A 10,794-nucleotide genomic window follows, 5' to 3' on the forward strand; every position below is an offset into this window, starting at 1 on the left:
TTTGTGAAAAAGAAAAGAAACTTGAGTCAAGGAAATTAATAAATTTACATATTTATGAACACAATGATATTTTATTAAATCATTTACATACGCTCACTTCTCTTCACTTCCTTTACTTGTAAGCCTAAAATAAATATTTCAAATGTCAAAAAATTTCTTTATTTTAATATAATCGGTTTGAAACTTTCTTAAAATTATGTTATACCTGGAGGCAAAGATTGTTTTAGTTTCTCTGCTTTTTCTTTATCTGTAATTACAAGCGTGTATAGGAATCTTGAGCAACGAACTTTGAATTTAACATTGTCTGCATTCTTTTTAATTTTCACCGCTATTGAAAAAAGAAAGATTAAGTATTAAAATTTTGTTCATAGAAAATAATAAAGCAAGTATCATTAATGCCAGTATCATTAATGCTTACATTTAGCATCTTTCCTCCTTGCCTTCAGAAGGAAGTCCTTGATTTCTTTGATTTCACGTGGCTATAAAAAAGGCATGATGTATTATACGTAAAATTAATAAAATGTAACTCTTTAATTAGTATTAAAGATTCCTTTAAAAATTTTATATGTATAAAGAGAAATATGAAAATTAATGGTATCAGGAATTAATTTTATTGCACGATTATATTACTAACAAAGAATAATATCTTTTTTAATACTTAATCTTAATAGATTGTTAGTAAATTTTAAAGAATAAAAATGCACAATGTTATGTAAAATTGCACATGTTATCTTTCAGATGAATATTAAGTATAAGTAGAGTTTGTAAACAATTAATAAGTTCATGGTAGTGACATACAAGACTTCGTTGGTATTATAAAAAAAAAAAAAACGCCATTAATTGGTCTGTTCGTTGCGATTCTTTTTTTATCGTTTAATTATTGAAAAATAACATTATTAATATTAATAAAAACTTACCATTGTGAATGTTATTAGTATTTGATCAAGAAGTCCTAAAACATTAAAAAAATAACCTAATTAAGAAAACATTGAAATGATATTTTCACGATGCACGATTATATTTTTTTATATATATTGATATTAGAAAATCAAAAGGATTTCTTTTTTAAACACAGATTTGGCAATATTTTTCTCAAATACGCGACTCACCGTGACGCAACTATACCGGAAAAAGGAAGTTTCTAGAATCGTAGTTCTCACTCACAGATTCAGAGTAAACGCACTACAACGCTCTCTACGAGTTCTCTACGAATTTACTCTGTTATTACTATGGAATAAAAACAAGCTCTGTCGGTAAAAATCAAAAATGTGTAGGTACTACATATATATAGATGTAATATCGCGTGGAACGTGATAAAGCTAAAGTTCTTTACGTCTGAAATGATTGTGGAAGAATAAAGCGGTTAATAAATTTTATAACATTTTTGCACGATATAAATTATTTTTTACTTTTATATAAAATTTAATTATACCATTAAGGTAAATTATAGCACATATATTTCATCGATCATAATATGATTGAACACAAATTTTAGATAATTTAATTAAAAAGTTTACTTTGAAATATTTGTGTTTATAGTATGACAGAACACAATTTTCCTGTTTTACAAAATGATCGAATTCTCAAAACAATTCGTGGCGAACCAGTAGATAGAGTTCCTGTATGGATTATGAGACAAGCAGGACGTTATCTTCCAGAATTCCAAGAAGTTCGTGCCAAGCATGACTTCTTTGATGTTTGTCAAAATCCATCATTGGCATGTGAAGTAACATTACAACCTATTAAGCGTTTTGATCTAGATGCAAGCATTATATTTTCTGATATTTTAACAATTCCACAAGCAATGGGTTTGACAGTTGAAATGGTTCCAAAAGTTGTAAGTAATTTATATAATATTAATTCAAGTATATATTCTCATCAAAATTGTAACAAAATTATGTAGGGGCCAGTTTTACCTCATCCTTTAAATGATCCATCAGATCTATCACGATTGGTAAAACCTGAAGTAGAAAAAGATCTGAAATATGTTGGAGACGCAATAACATTAACTCGTCATAAGTTAGAAGGAAAGGTTCCACTTATAGGATTTACTGGAGCACCTGTTAGTATTATTTATATTTATCTCATACAATATATATTAACATCTATATACAATAATCATCATATAATTTTAGTGGACATTGATGGGTTATATGATACAAGGTGGTGGTAGTTCTACAATGGCTAAACCACGCACATGGCTCTACAAATATCCAAATGAGTCACATCAATTGTTAAAACTTATTACTGATGTAGTAGTAGATTATTTGGTGATGCAAGTTAAAGCTGGTGCTCAGGTATAATTAAATAAGCTTTTATTGTTACATAGTATGTGAGTATTCATTGACATTCAATATTATATTTTAGTTATTGCAAGTTTTTGAAAGTAATGGAGATTATCTTAATGACGAGCTATTTTCCAAATATTCTCTTCCATATCTCATAAAGATCAGTAATGAAGTAAAGGCAAAATTAAAAGAACAAAATATTATGCAAGTGCCGATGGTAAAATTTATTTTCTTTAAAATCTTTTTAATATTGCAACATTTACTACACCAACATCTTTTTGTAGATTGTTTTTCCTAAAGGTGTAACAATGAATTCTTTAGAAATGCTTGCAAAGGTGCAATGTTATGATGTAATAGGTTTAGATTGGACTGTAGATCCACTGGAAGCAAGAAATCGACTAGGAACTAATGTTACTTTACAAGGAAATATGGACCCATGTGCATTATTTGCTACTCCAGTAATTATTAAAAACTTTTCTTATTTTATTTCATTAAAAAAAAAAAAAAAAAAAAAAAAAAAGAAAGAAAAACGGATTTGTATATAAGTATTTTTTATTACTAGGATAATATTAGTCATAGAGCTCAACAAATGGTAGAAGTAATTGGTAAAAGTAGATATATAGCAAATTTGGGTCATGGCATTTTACCAGATACGCCGATCTCATCAGTCGAAGCTTTTATAAAAGGTGTTCATGAGGTATAAATATATATGGGATATGATAATGATAAATATGTATAATATATGTGTACAGAAAAAAATACGATATATAAATGTATTTTTAATAAAATTGTATGTTATTTAATTATTACATTTTCTTTAAAAACGATCAAATTGGATCGTATCCAAATGAGAAATTATCGCAAGTTCAAATGTCCCGCGGAAAGATCTATATAGCCAATCACAGCGTCACGTGCTTTTTATTGTTCGAATAGGCCAAGTATAAAGTTGGCCACGATGACCATAGCTGCAGTACTACATTCATCTTTTCGCGTGTTGAACTTCTGTCAGTAGTCTGTTTTATCCCTTCTATGAAACATTTAACTAAAAAGTAATTATTGAATTTGTAAAAACGCATCAATATATTACAAATCTAGTGGGGATTTTTTTTTAGAATTTTCGTTAGAATGGAGAATCCTTTACCTCATATTATTGAAAGTGCGGATTGTGATAGTACGATAAAACCGAAAGATAGGTTAGTCAGTTTGTTGGATCAAATAGAATTACATGTAGAACAACTTCGAAGAGATGCCTGGAGACTTGAAGAAGAAAAGGATACTTTATTAAGTACTTTAGATACTATTAGAAACAACGAACTATTAGGTTTCTTGGAAGAACGTGAGTTTTAACTGTTATGATGAAATTTATCTTTCGAATATTCTAGTTGTATCTAGAAACCTTGTTGAAATGTTATAAAGATTTATCAGTTTCGATGTGATCTTATCAAATCATCTTACGTTTTTTTCCTTTTTTTCAATTCGATAATATTTGTTTTTAGATGATTACATGATAGCGTCGATATTTCAAATGCGTTTTAATATAAATTTGTACATTTTTTCATTTAAAAATTATACTCTTGAACTCTATTAATTAGAATACCGGGGAAAAAGTTCGAGAAAATCAATATAGTTGATCAAGATAGTTTATTTAGTAATTATCAGTTTGAATTAAAATAATCTTTATAGTTTATATATAATATTGAATAAAATAAAATAAAATAAAAAAAGCAGCAGAATTATTAAAAAGATTTTATTATCATGACTTAAGAAATATTTTAATTTTGTATATGTGTGTATGTAAATGATCATTTTAATTTACAATTTACAAAATTGTTTATACTATGATGTGTATCATTTTTTTAAAGTTGTTAATTCATAAATATTTAGATTACATATTAATAGTAAGATCTTTATGCCCTTTTTAAGCAGCAGACAAAGATGACGTATTACGATATGCAGAAAGATTATCTATGCGGTGTTTAACCGTAGATGTTTTAGTAAAAATACAACGTGATAATGTGCAGCAGGAGGCATTACATCAAGTATGTTTCATCATATATTCATATATTTTATTTATAACATGATTTAAACGTACTTATATCATTTACAATAAAATATAATATGTGTGTTTTAGGTAAATGGTTTAATAGACGGTTTAATTGTTAATCTTCGTCAAGATCCAAGTGGAACTCGACAAAAATGTGCTGCATTTATGAATGCTTGTTCTTCTCAAGCGATAGGTCATTCGGATAAAAATTTTGAAACTGCTATCCTTGGATGTACTTTAGATGATCAGAAAAGAGTGAAGAAAAGATTACAAGGTTTATTGGATTACATTGATAAAATGCACACCATTGAATTTCAGTAAAAGACCTATGGCATAATGTACATTGCGAATATATTGATTTATGCATTTTCATAATATGTGTTTTTAGTAAAGTTCTGATATTGCATAATACGAATATTAAAGAAGATGCTTAAATAATCATTTATGATACATGTAGTAAAAGTATAATTTCTTTCTGCATTTGCGAAGCATCTATGTTTGTAATTGTTAGGAGGATGTGAATTTCTTACATTATGTACCATAAGAAACTGACTTTACACAGCCTATGCTACAATGAATAGAATTGGTGGTGTATATATTGATGTATGTGTACTAACTTTAAAATTAATACCAACAATTCCATTCGGTGTACAAGAATATTAATAACACATGTGATACGCAAAGAATTTTATAAAGAAATAATAGCACAGGCCGGAGCTTCCTTACCTGCAACGTAAATTATAAAATTATGATTATACATCATAATTACACGTGTAAAAACTTACATTAAAAAATGATATAAATATGATAAAATAGACACACAATATATTATATCATGTACTAAATTTTGGACATCAAAAAATGATTATGTATGTTTTATGTGCTTTTAATATCTATTAATAATTAGAATAAGATTAGAATTCACAGAAATTTTTTGTTTAATGTAGTCTACAAAAAAATTAAATTTAATTATTTATTTGCACATGAAGAAGTCTTAGTTGCAGAAAATTTCACAAAATATATTGTCATTTAATTTATTATATTTATTTTTAATAAAATCTTTTTACTGAACACTCGAATACAATGTCGCGTTTATCAAATATGTTCGTGAGTATATCATATGAGCTATAATTGTGAGGTTAAATATTTCGTATTGTTCTAATAAGTTATATTTTGTCCTCTATATTTGTAAATTATTTTAAAATTTGCAGTTTTATTTTTTGTATCATATTTTTTAAGACTTAATTATTTAATTGCTGGCCACGTGGTTAATTTTTTCTGTTTCTTTTCATTTTTTTAAATAAAATCAAATGTTATGATATTTTTTTAAATAATTTTGTAATAATAAATATGTAAAATATACAAACAAATATATATATACATAAGAATATATTTGTCAGAAAATATTAATTCTTTATAATTTTAGTTTTAAATATTAAATATGAAAAAGTCGTTAACAGGTATGATTATAATTTTTCATTGATAAACAAGTTGAAAATTATTCTTGTTAGTTTCCAACATTATATAGTACACGATGCATTATTATCACATGTATTATAATGAAATATAAAATTTATTTTACTTCCTGCCCGCTCGTATTCCGTATTATTATAATTAGAAAGTATATTTTTTAGTTAACGTTTCAATTATTGCTATTATAGAATATATCATTTTTCGATTGGACAAGAATATACCATAGATAATTTTATTTAAAGAAATATAGTATACGTGAGGATAAATATACAAAATATTACTCTTATTTTTTATTTATAAAAAATAAATAAATTTATTGTCTTTCAATGAGTTGAAAATTACGTTAGAAAGAAAACGGATATAAGATATTATAGGACGTTATATATGCTAATACCATATTAATAACATGAAAAAGGCGCGAAAGGACTTCTCAATAATGACCTTTATTAGAGATTTGTACAATTAATCGTTACAAAGAGTTATTCATAAAAAACAAATCGTTTCAGACGTGACGTAATACGCGGGTATTTTTGCTATCGACGAGTGCGCGTGGATATTTCTTGTAGTAAATACTTTCGATATTTTTGATTACGTATTTTACTTTGTAACGTTTGTGCAATCGAATAACTTGTATGAGAATTGTTAACATAAATTTGACTGTTTTGTGGTTGCACTTTCAGTGTTTACTTCCTTGGCCGTCGGATTTTTGTTACTCGTCAATTGTTTGCGAAGCTGTTCAAAGAGCCGCCACAATTATACACGTGCGCGAAAGAACCTGCTTGATTATTCATCTATTAAGAATAAATTTGTATATTTGAAGTGTTTGAAATCACTTTAAGATAGTTTTATACAAGACAGTTTATACAATTAATAAAGATTCATTATAGCATACATTAGAGCAAAAGTATTATCAGAGAGACAAATTAATTATTGAAAATGTGGTTATTAACAAGTCCTACTGGTAATATTATATATTTTAACCTGTTATAATTATATTTGATATAACTCTGACAATTGATCAATTTTGATTTTAGGAGAGCTCATATATTTAAAGCCAGATATGCTTGTATCGATAGGTAGAAAGAAAGGTGATATTATTCTATCACATGACACTTCGATTAGTAAATTTCATGCTTCTATTATAGTTAACTCTCAAACAAAATTTGTGGTAATTTATGTTCAATTGAAATATTTTTCTAGAATAGTTCTATCAAATTTTTTTCTATATACTTACGTTTTATTTAGGTGGGTCAACCTACATCTACATGCATACTCAAAGACGAAGGATCTAAATACGGAACTTTTATTTTAAGAAATCAAAAGTTTAAAAAGGTGATAACAGATATCAATTTAAAAGATCAAGATTTAATAAGAATTGGCCTACAAGAAGAAATATTTATGTAAAGAGTTCATATTTTTCATTATATTTCTTATATTTAAGATTTTAAAGTACATGGTTAACACTATATTATTTGACAGTGTCTCGTATATACCTATAATTACATCAACATCTGGATTGCCAGATAGCGCAAAAGGTCAACTTCATAAAATTATGGATGATATTGATGGTATTATCACAGATTGTTGGGAAAAGTTTTGTACACATTTAACAGTATTAAAACCAAAATTGACAGAGAAGGTTTATAATACATTTTTTTCTTTCTTAGATATTTTTTGTCTGGATTTCTATTTCATTTTGTATGATACATTTGATATATATACCTATGTTTTAGGTAGCTGTATCATTAGCAGCTGGTATACCAATTGTTAGTATAGATTATTGGAAAGCAGTAAAATCTGCTACACAAAAGGGTGAACCACTTCCTAAAACTGATAATTATATATCAGAGATAAGTGAACAATACATTTCCAAAGGAATAGTTTCTCTTTATCCAAATGATAAACGCAAGACATTATTTACAAACTTAATATTTATATTTTTTGATTTAAAGCAATATGAGATTTATGAAACAATGATCAGATTAGCAGGTAAACAATTAATTGCAATTTTTTACTTTCTTAATTAATACTGATTCGTGTTTTAAAAAAATTTAGGTGGAAAGTCAATAGTACTTAATTTGAAAAATAAACCGACTCTCAAATTGCAACATAACTTCATTTATGTACAATTTTCTAGTAGCGATGAAACTCAATTAACAGAAGATGTTATGCAAGAGTATGATCATATATGTAAGTTAATTTTGTTTATATATAATCTCTATTATTTATAAATTTGAATGCATAATTTTTAGGTAAAACATTGAAAAGTTTAAAGCACAGAATTATACCAGAATCTGAAATATCACTTGCTATTTTATATTGTTCTATTGAACGTTACTGTAATATAAAATATAATTTTGCAAATATTCTCACAAGACAAGAGAAGCTTAATTATAATTTACCTGAAACTCTTGTTATTGATACGCAAGATCAAGAACTTTTAACAAAAGAAAATTCTGTAGGAGAAAAGAGATCTTGTTATAGAAAAGACAAAAATTGTATTGAGGAATCATTAAAAATTGGTGATCGTGTTAGTACACCAAGCAATGTTGCTTCACAAAAGATGTCAGATAATGAGAAAAAATTAATTACTTACATAGAACCTACTACTTCTAAAAATCCATCTCTAGAGATTATTGAATCTGAAGAAAGTGATTCAAGTGATAGTTCCATCATTGAAGTAAAAGTTGTAAAAATTGTTAAAAATAAACCAACAAATATGCAAGGTACATCAAAAACAAAAGAAACACAAGAAACAAAAGTAAAAGAAAACTTAGCTACTATCAATTCATCAAATATTAAATGTTCACAAAATAATGTAAATATTTTATTTTATACATGGTATGAAATAATTTTCTCTTTTTTAAAAATATTCAATACATATATTTTATAGGATATTAAACAAAATTCTAATACATCAAACATATCAATACGTAAACGTCCACCTGGAAAAACATTCCAAAAGGTTAGTGTGTGTATATATATATATATATATATATATATATATATATATATATATATATATATTACATATTTTGAAATTATTACATATTACTTAATTATATATTTTTATTGATTAATCTAGGCACATGTTAAAATACCTATTAAAAGAATAAGACTTTAGATCGTTACGAAGCAAAGTGGAATTAGCGAAGATCGTGGAGTATACTATAGTTTTTTAGATAAACGAAGACTTTGTAATAATTACATTTATATATAAATCCAAAGAAAATTAGCTCTTTCCTGTTGAAATCTGAGATATTTCTGCCAAATATGCTGGCAAGAATATTAGTCACAAACCTTATTACTACTGTGTCTATATAGATATTATACGTTGTGCATATGAAATTTAAACCAAAGATAAACCTTAAATCCTTGATCTGTAGAATAAGGATTTTCAGATAGTAATTGATTGAATTTGAGTCATTCATCATGCCAATGAAAGCAATTACAATTAATGGAATACTTAAAACTATTCAATGGGAATGAGTTAATAATCAAATATTAATTGGGTTTCATTAAAAAGTATTAATTTTATTTCATACGATAAAATATTATTAAAATATATTTAATAAAAATATTATTTTTTATAATAAAAGAAATGTTCAATCAAGATTATTAGAAAAATTTCTATGTTGATTAAATTCAAATTAGTTCATAATTCACTCACACTACATGTATCGAGATGGCGCTGATGTTTACAAATTTTAAGTTAATGGCGATAGTCAATGATGGTATCATATATTTCATGACATACGTAACATAAGTAATCAAAGCGTGGAACTGTGGTGTGTAGTGACACTTGTTATGTGCACGTGAATATTTTGCAGCAAATATAATTGTTGTTTATCGCATCTTTGAAATTTGAAAGAATTATAAGAAATGGTAAATGTTCTGAAAGGAATTCTTGTAGAATGGTATGTAAGTTTATGTAAAAGAGAATTAATAATGATACGTTATAGCAGTTATGTACTTTTATTTTAGATATTATTACTATTGATATATAATTTTATCGTATATTAAATTATATTATATGTAAGTTAAATATTTTTTATAGTGATGCGGCTATGAAACAATTCCTTCTACATTTAGATGAAACACTTGCTTTGGGAAGAAAGTTTATAATTCAAGATCTGGATGAAAGGCATTTATTTATATCCATTGATATTTTAGAAACATTACAAGCAAAAGTGGATGATCTTATGGATCAAATATCATTTCCATTAGCTGAAAAAGGAATATAATTAACATCAATAAAGAAATAAATTTTAAGAAATATTAATAAAAATGGCTGCGAGAGAATCAGGTAGAATAAAGGATGCTTATCAGAAAAGGATCCTTGATGATGCAGCACGCAAGCGTAGACAGAAGAAAGCGTTAGAAGCCTTGGAACAAGATAATTTTCATGATGATCCACATGCGGATTTAGGTGAATTTTTATATCACTTATTATTATGTTATTTGATTTTTACAAAGTTGATTATATAAGATAATATTAAAGATATAACAATTTCATATCTTGAAATTGATATAATATTGTTTTCAGTAATGAGCAAGAAAGTACCAAAATTTCAGGAAACATTGGACAATAGAGGTGGTAGAAAAAAAAAGACTAGATCGGCAGAATATTATAAGCAACGTTTTCGTAAAACATTTGGCCAACTGGTTGAAGAGGATCTTAATGCAAATCCATCTTCACCTAATTATGCCTCTGCACAAGCTCCGCCATCTCGTTTTCCCGAAAGACATTTTTGTGCAGTTTGTGGTTTTCCTAGTAATTACACATGCATCCCATGTGGTGCTAGATACTGTAGTGTCAAGTGTTTAGGTACGCATCTTGATACAAGATGTTTAAAATGGACAGCTTAGATGAAAAGTTTAATTTTACTTTTTATTTCTCGGTGTATTATAAAGATAATAAAATTGAACATTTTTAAAGAGAAAATTAGATATAATATTTTGTATGATATATGAGCTTTATATAATACA

General features: G+C 26.4%; 6 protein-coding genes across 9 annotated transcripts; 5 read left to right on the forward strand and 1 right to left on the reverse strand.

Moving 5' to 3' along the window:
- Positions 1-51: 51 nt before the first annotated feature.
- Positions 52-1,203, reverse strand: LOC122628290 (60S ribosomal protein L38). The gene is made up of 5 exons (XM_043810434.1): positions 1,110-1,203; positions 918-952; positions 419-479; positions 206-328; positions 52-124 (listed from the first exon to the last, which is right to left on the reverse strand). The coding sequence occupies exons 2-5, from the start codon at positions 918-920 to the stop codon at positions 84-86; spliced, it is 228 nt and encodes a 75-aa protein (XP_043666369.1). The 5' UTR covers positions 921-952; positions 1,110-1,203; the 3' UTR covers positions 52-83.
- Positions 1,204-1,301: 98 nt separating this feature from the next.
- Positions 1,302-3,076, forward strand: LOC122628288 (uroporphyrinogen decarboxylase). Of its 2 annotated transcripts, none has more exons than XM_043810429.1 (7): positions 1,302-1,439; positions 1,540-1,837; positions 1,904-2,062; positions 2,136-2,297; positions 2,368-2,505; positions 2,573-2,746; positions 2,851-3,076. In XM_043810429.1, the coding sequence occupies exons 2-7, from the start codon at positions 1,541-1,543 to the stop codon at positions 2,989-2,991; spliced, it is 1,071 nt and encodes a 356-aa protein (XP_043666364.1). In that variant the 5' UTR covers positions 1,302-1,439; position 1,540; the 3' UTR covers positions 2,992-3,076. The 2 variants fall into 2 exon arrangements, with proteins under 2 accessions (XP_043666364.1, XP_043666366.1); XM_043810431.1 differs by having other exon boundaries at positions 1,317-1,362.
- A 156-nt stretch (positions 3,077-3,232) lies between these two features.
- Positions 3,233-5,256, forward strand: LOC122628289 (BAG family molecular chaperone regulator 2). Of its 2 annotated transcripts, none has more exons than XM_043810432.1 (4): positions 3,233-3,337; positions 3,401-3,624; positions 4,212-4,327; positions 4,420-5,256. In XM_043810432.1, the coding sequence occupies exons 1-4, from the start codon at positions 3,318-3,320 to the stop codon at positions 4,651-4,653; spliced, it is 594 nt and encodes a 197-aa protein (XP_043666367.1). In that variant the 5' UTR covers positions 3,233-3,317; the 3' UTR covers positions 4,654-5,256. The 2 variants fall into 2 exon arrangements, with proteins under 2 accessions (XP_043666367.1, XP_043666368.1); XM_043810433.1 differs by having other exon boundaries at positions 4,215-4,327.
- A 509-nt stretch (positions 5,257-5,765) lies between these two features.
- LOC122628521 (nibrin) lies at positions 5,766-9,347 on the forward strand. 2 transcript variants are annotated; one of them, XR_006327065.1, is made up of 9 exons: positions 5,766-6,766; positions 6,840-6,973; positions 7,051-7,205; positions 7,285-7,444; positions 7,539-7,794; positions 7,861-7,995; positions 8,058-8,531; positions 8,699-8,770; positions 8,891-9,347. XR_006327065.1 is itself a non-coding variant. In XM_043810902.1 (9 exons), the coding sequence occupies exons 1-9, from the start codon at positions 6,742-6,744 to the stop codon at positions 8,927-8,929; spliced, it is 1,542 nt and encodes a 513-aa protein (XP_043666837.1). In that variant the 5' UTR covers positions 5,767-6,741; the 3' UTR covers positions 8,930-9,347. The 2 variants fall into 2 exon arrangements, 1 of the variants encoding a protein (XP_043666837.1); XM_043810902.1 differs by having other exon boundaries at positions 5,767-6,766; positions 8,058-8,623.
- Positions 9,348-9,483: 136 nt separating this feature from the next.
- Positions 9,484-10,049, forward strand: LOC122628524 (general transcription factor IIH subunit 5). The gene is made up of 2 exons (XM_043810904.1): positions 9,484-9,722; positions 9,863-10,049. Exons 1-2 carry the CDS (start codon positions 9,688-9,690, stop codon positions 10,047-10,049), a joined length of 222 nt encoding a protein of 73 aa, XP_043666839.1. The 5' UTR covers positions 9,484-9,687.
- Positions 10,050-10,092: 43 nt separating this feature from the next.
- Positions 10,093-10,750, forward strand: LOC122628523 (zinc finger HIT domain-containing protein 1). The gene is made up of 2 exons (XM_043810903.1): positions 10,093-10,234; positions 10,352-10,750. Exons 1-2 carry the CDS (start codon positions 10,093-10,095, stop codon positions 10,672-10,674), a joined length of 465 nt encoding a protein of 154 aa, XP_043666838.1. The 3' UTR covers positions 10,675-10,750.
- Positions 10,751-10,794: the final 44 nt, after the last annotated feature.

Source organism: Vespula pensylvanica, chromosome 4, assembly GCF_014466175.1.
Source record: "Vespula pensylvanica isolate Volc-1 chromosome 4, ASM1446617v1, whole genome shotgun sequence".
Classification (NCBI taxonomy): Eukaryota; Metazoa; Arthropoda; class Insecta; order Hymenoptera; family Vespidae; genus Vespula; species Vespula pensylvanica.

What these genes read in the sequence shown, in the direction of transcription:
- LOC122628288 (XM_043810429.1), top strand. Translation starts at nt 1,541, where the DNA reads ATGACAGAACACAATTTTCCTGTTTTACAAAATGATCGAATTCTCAAA. An exon ending in TTGAAATGGTTCCAAAAGTT is followed by an intron (nt 1,838 to 1,903) that starts GTAAGTAATTTA and finishes AAAATTATGTAG; the next exon opens with GGGCCAGTTTTACCTCATCC. An exon ending in ATATTATGCAAGTGCCGATG is followed by an intron (nt 2,506 to 2,572) that starts GTAAAATTTATT and finishes ATCTTTTTGTAG; the next exon opens with ATTGTTTTTCCTAAAGGTGT.
- LOC122628523 (XM_043810903.1), top strand. Translation starts at nt 10,093, where the DNA reads ATGGCTGCGAGAGAATCAGGTAGAATAAAGGATGCTTATCAGAAAAGG. An exon ending in TGATCCACATGCGGATTTAG is followed by an intron (nt 10,235 to 10,351) that starts GTGAATTTTTAT and finishes TATTGTTTTCAG; the next exon opens with TAATGAGCAAGAAAGTACCA.
- LOC122628290 (XM_043810434.1), bottom strand. An exon ending in AAGGAGGAAAGATGCTAAAT is followed by an intron (nt 329 to 418) that starts GTAAGCATTAAT and finishes TTTTTTCAATAG; the next exon opens with CGGTGAAAATTAAAAAGAAT. An exon ending in AAAACAATCTTTGCCTCCAG is followed by an intron (nt 125 to 205) that starts GTATAACATAAT and finishes TATTTATTTTAG; the next exon opens with GCTTACAAGTAAAGGAAGTG.
- LOC122628524 (XM_043810904.1), top strand. Translation starts at nt 9,688, where the DNA reads ATGGTAAATGTTCTGAAAGGAATTCTTGTAGAATG. An exon ending in AAAGGAATTCTTGTAGAATG is followed by an intron (nt 9,723 to 9,862) that starts GTATGTAAGTTT and finishes TATTTTTTATAG; the next exon opens with TGATGCGGCTATGAAACAAT.
- LOC122628521 (XM_043810902.1), top strand. Translation starts at nt 6,742, where the DNA reads ATGTGGTTATTAACAAGTCCTACTG. An exon ending in ACTCTCAAACAAAATTTGTG is followed by an intron (nt 6,974 to 7,050) that starts GTAATTTATGTT and finishes CGTTTTATTTAG; the next exon opens with GTGGGTCAACCTACATCTAC. An exon ending in AACAATGATCAGATTAGCAG is followed by an intron (nt 7,795 to 7,860) that starts GTAAACAATTAA and finishes AAAAAAATTTAG; the next exon opens with GTGGAAAGTCAATAGTACTT.
- LOC122628289 (XM_043810432.1), top strand. Translation starts at nt 3,318, where the DNA reads ATGAAACATTTAACTAAAAA. An exon ending in ATGAAACATTTAACTAAAAA is followed by an intron (nt 3,338 to 3,400) that starts GTAATTATTGAA and finishes ATTTTTTTTTAG; the next exon opens with AATTTTCGTTAGAATGGAGA. An exon ending in ATTAGGTTTCTTGGAAGAAC is followed by an intron (nt 3,625 to 4,211) that starts GTGAGTTTTAAC and finishes GCCCTTTTTAAG; the next exon opens with CAGCAGACAAAGATGACGTA.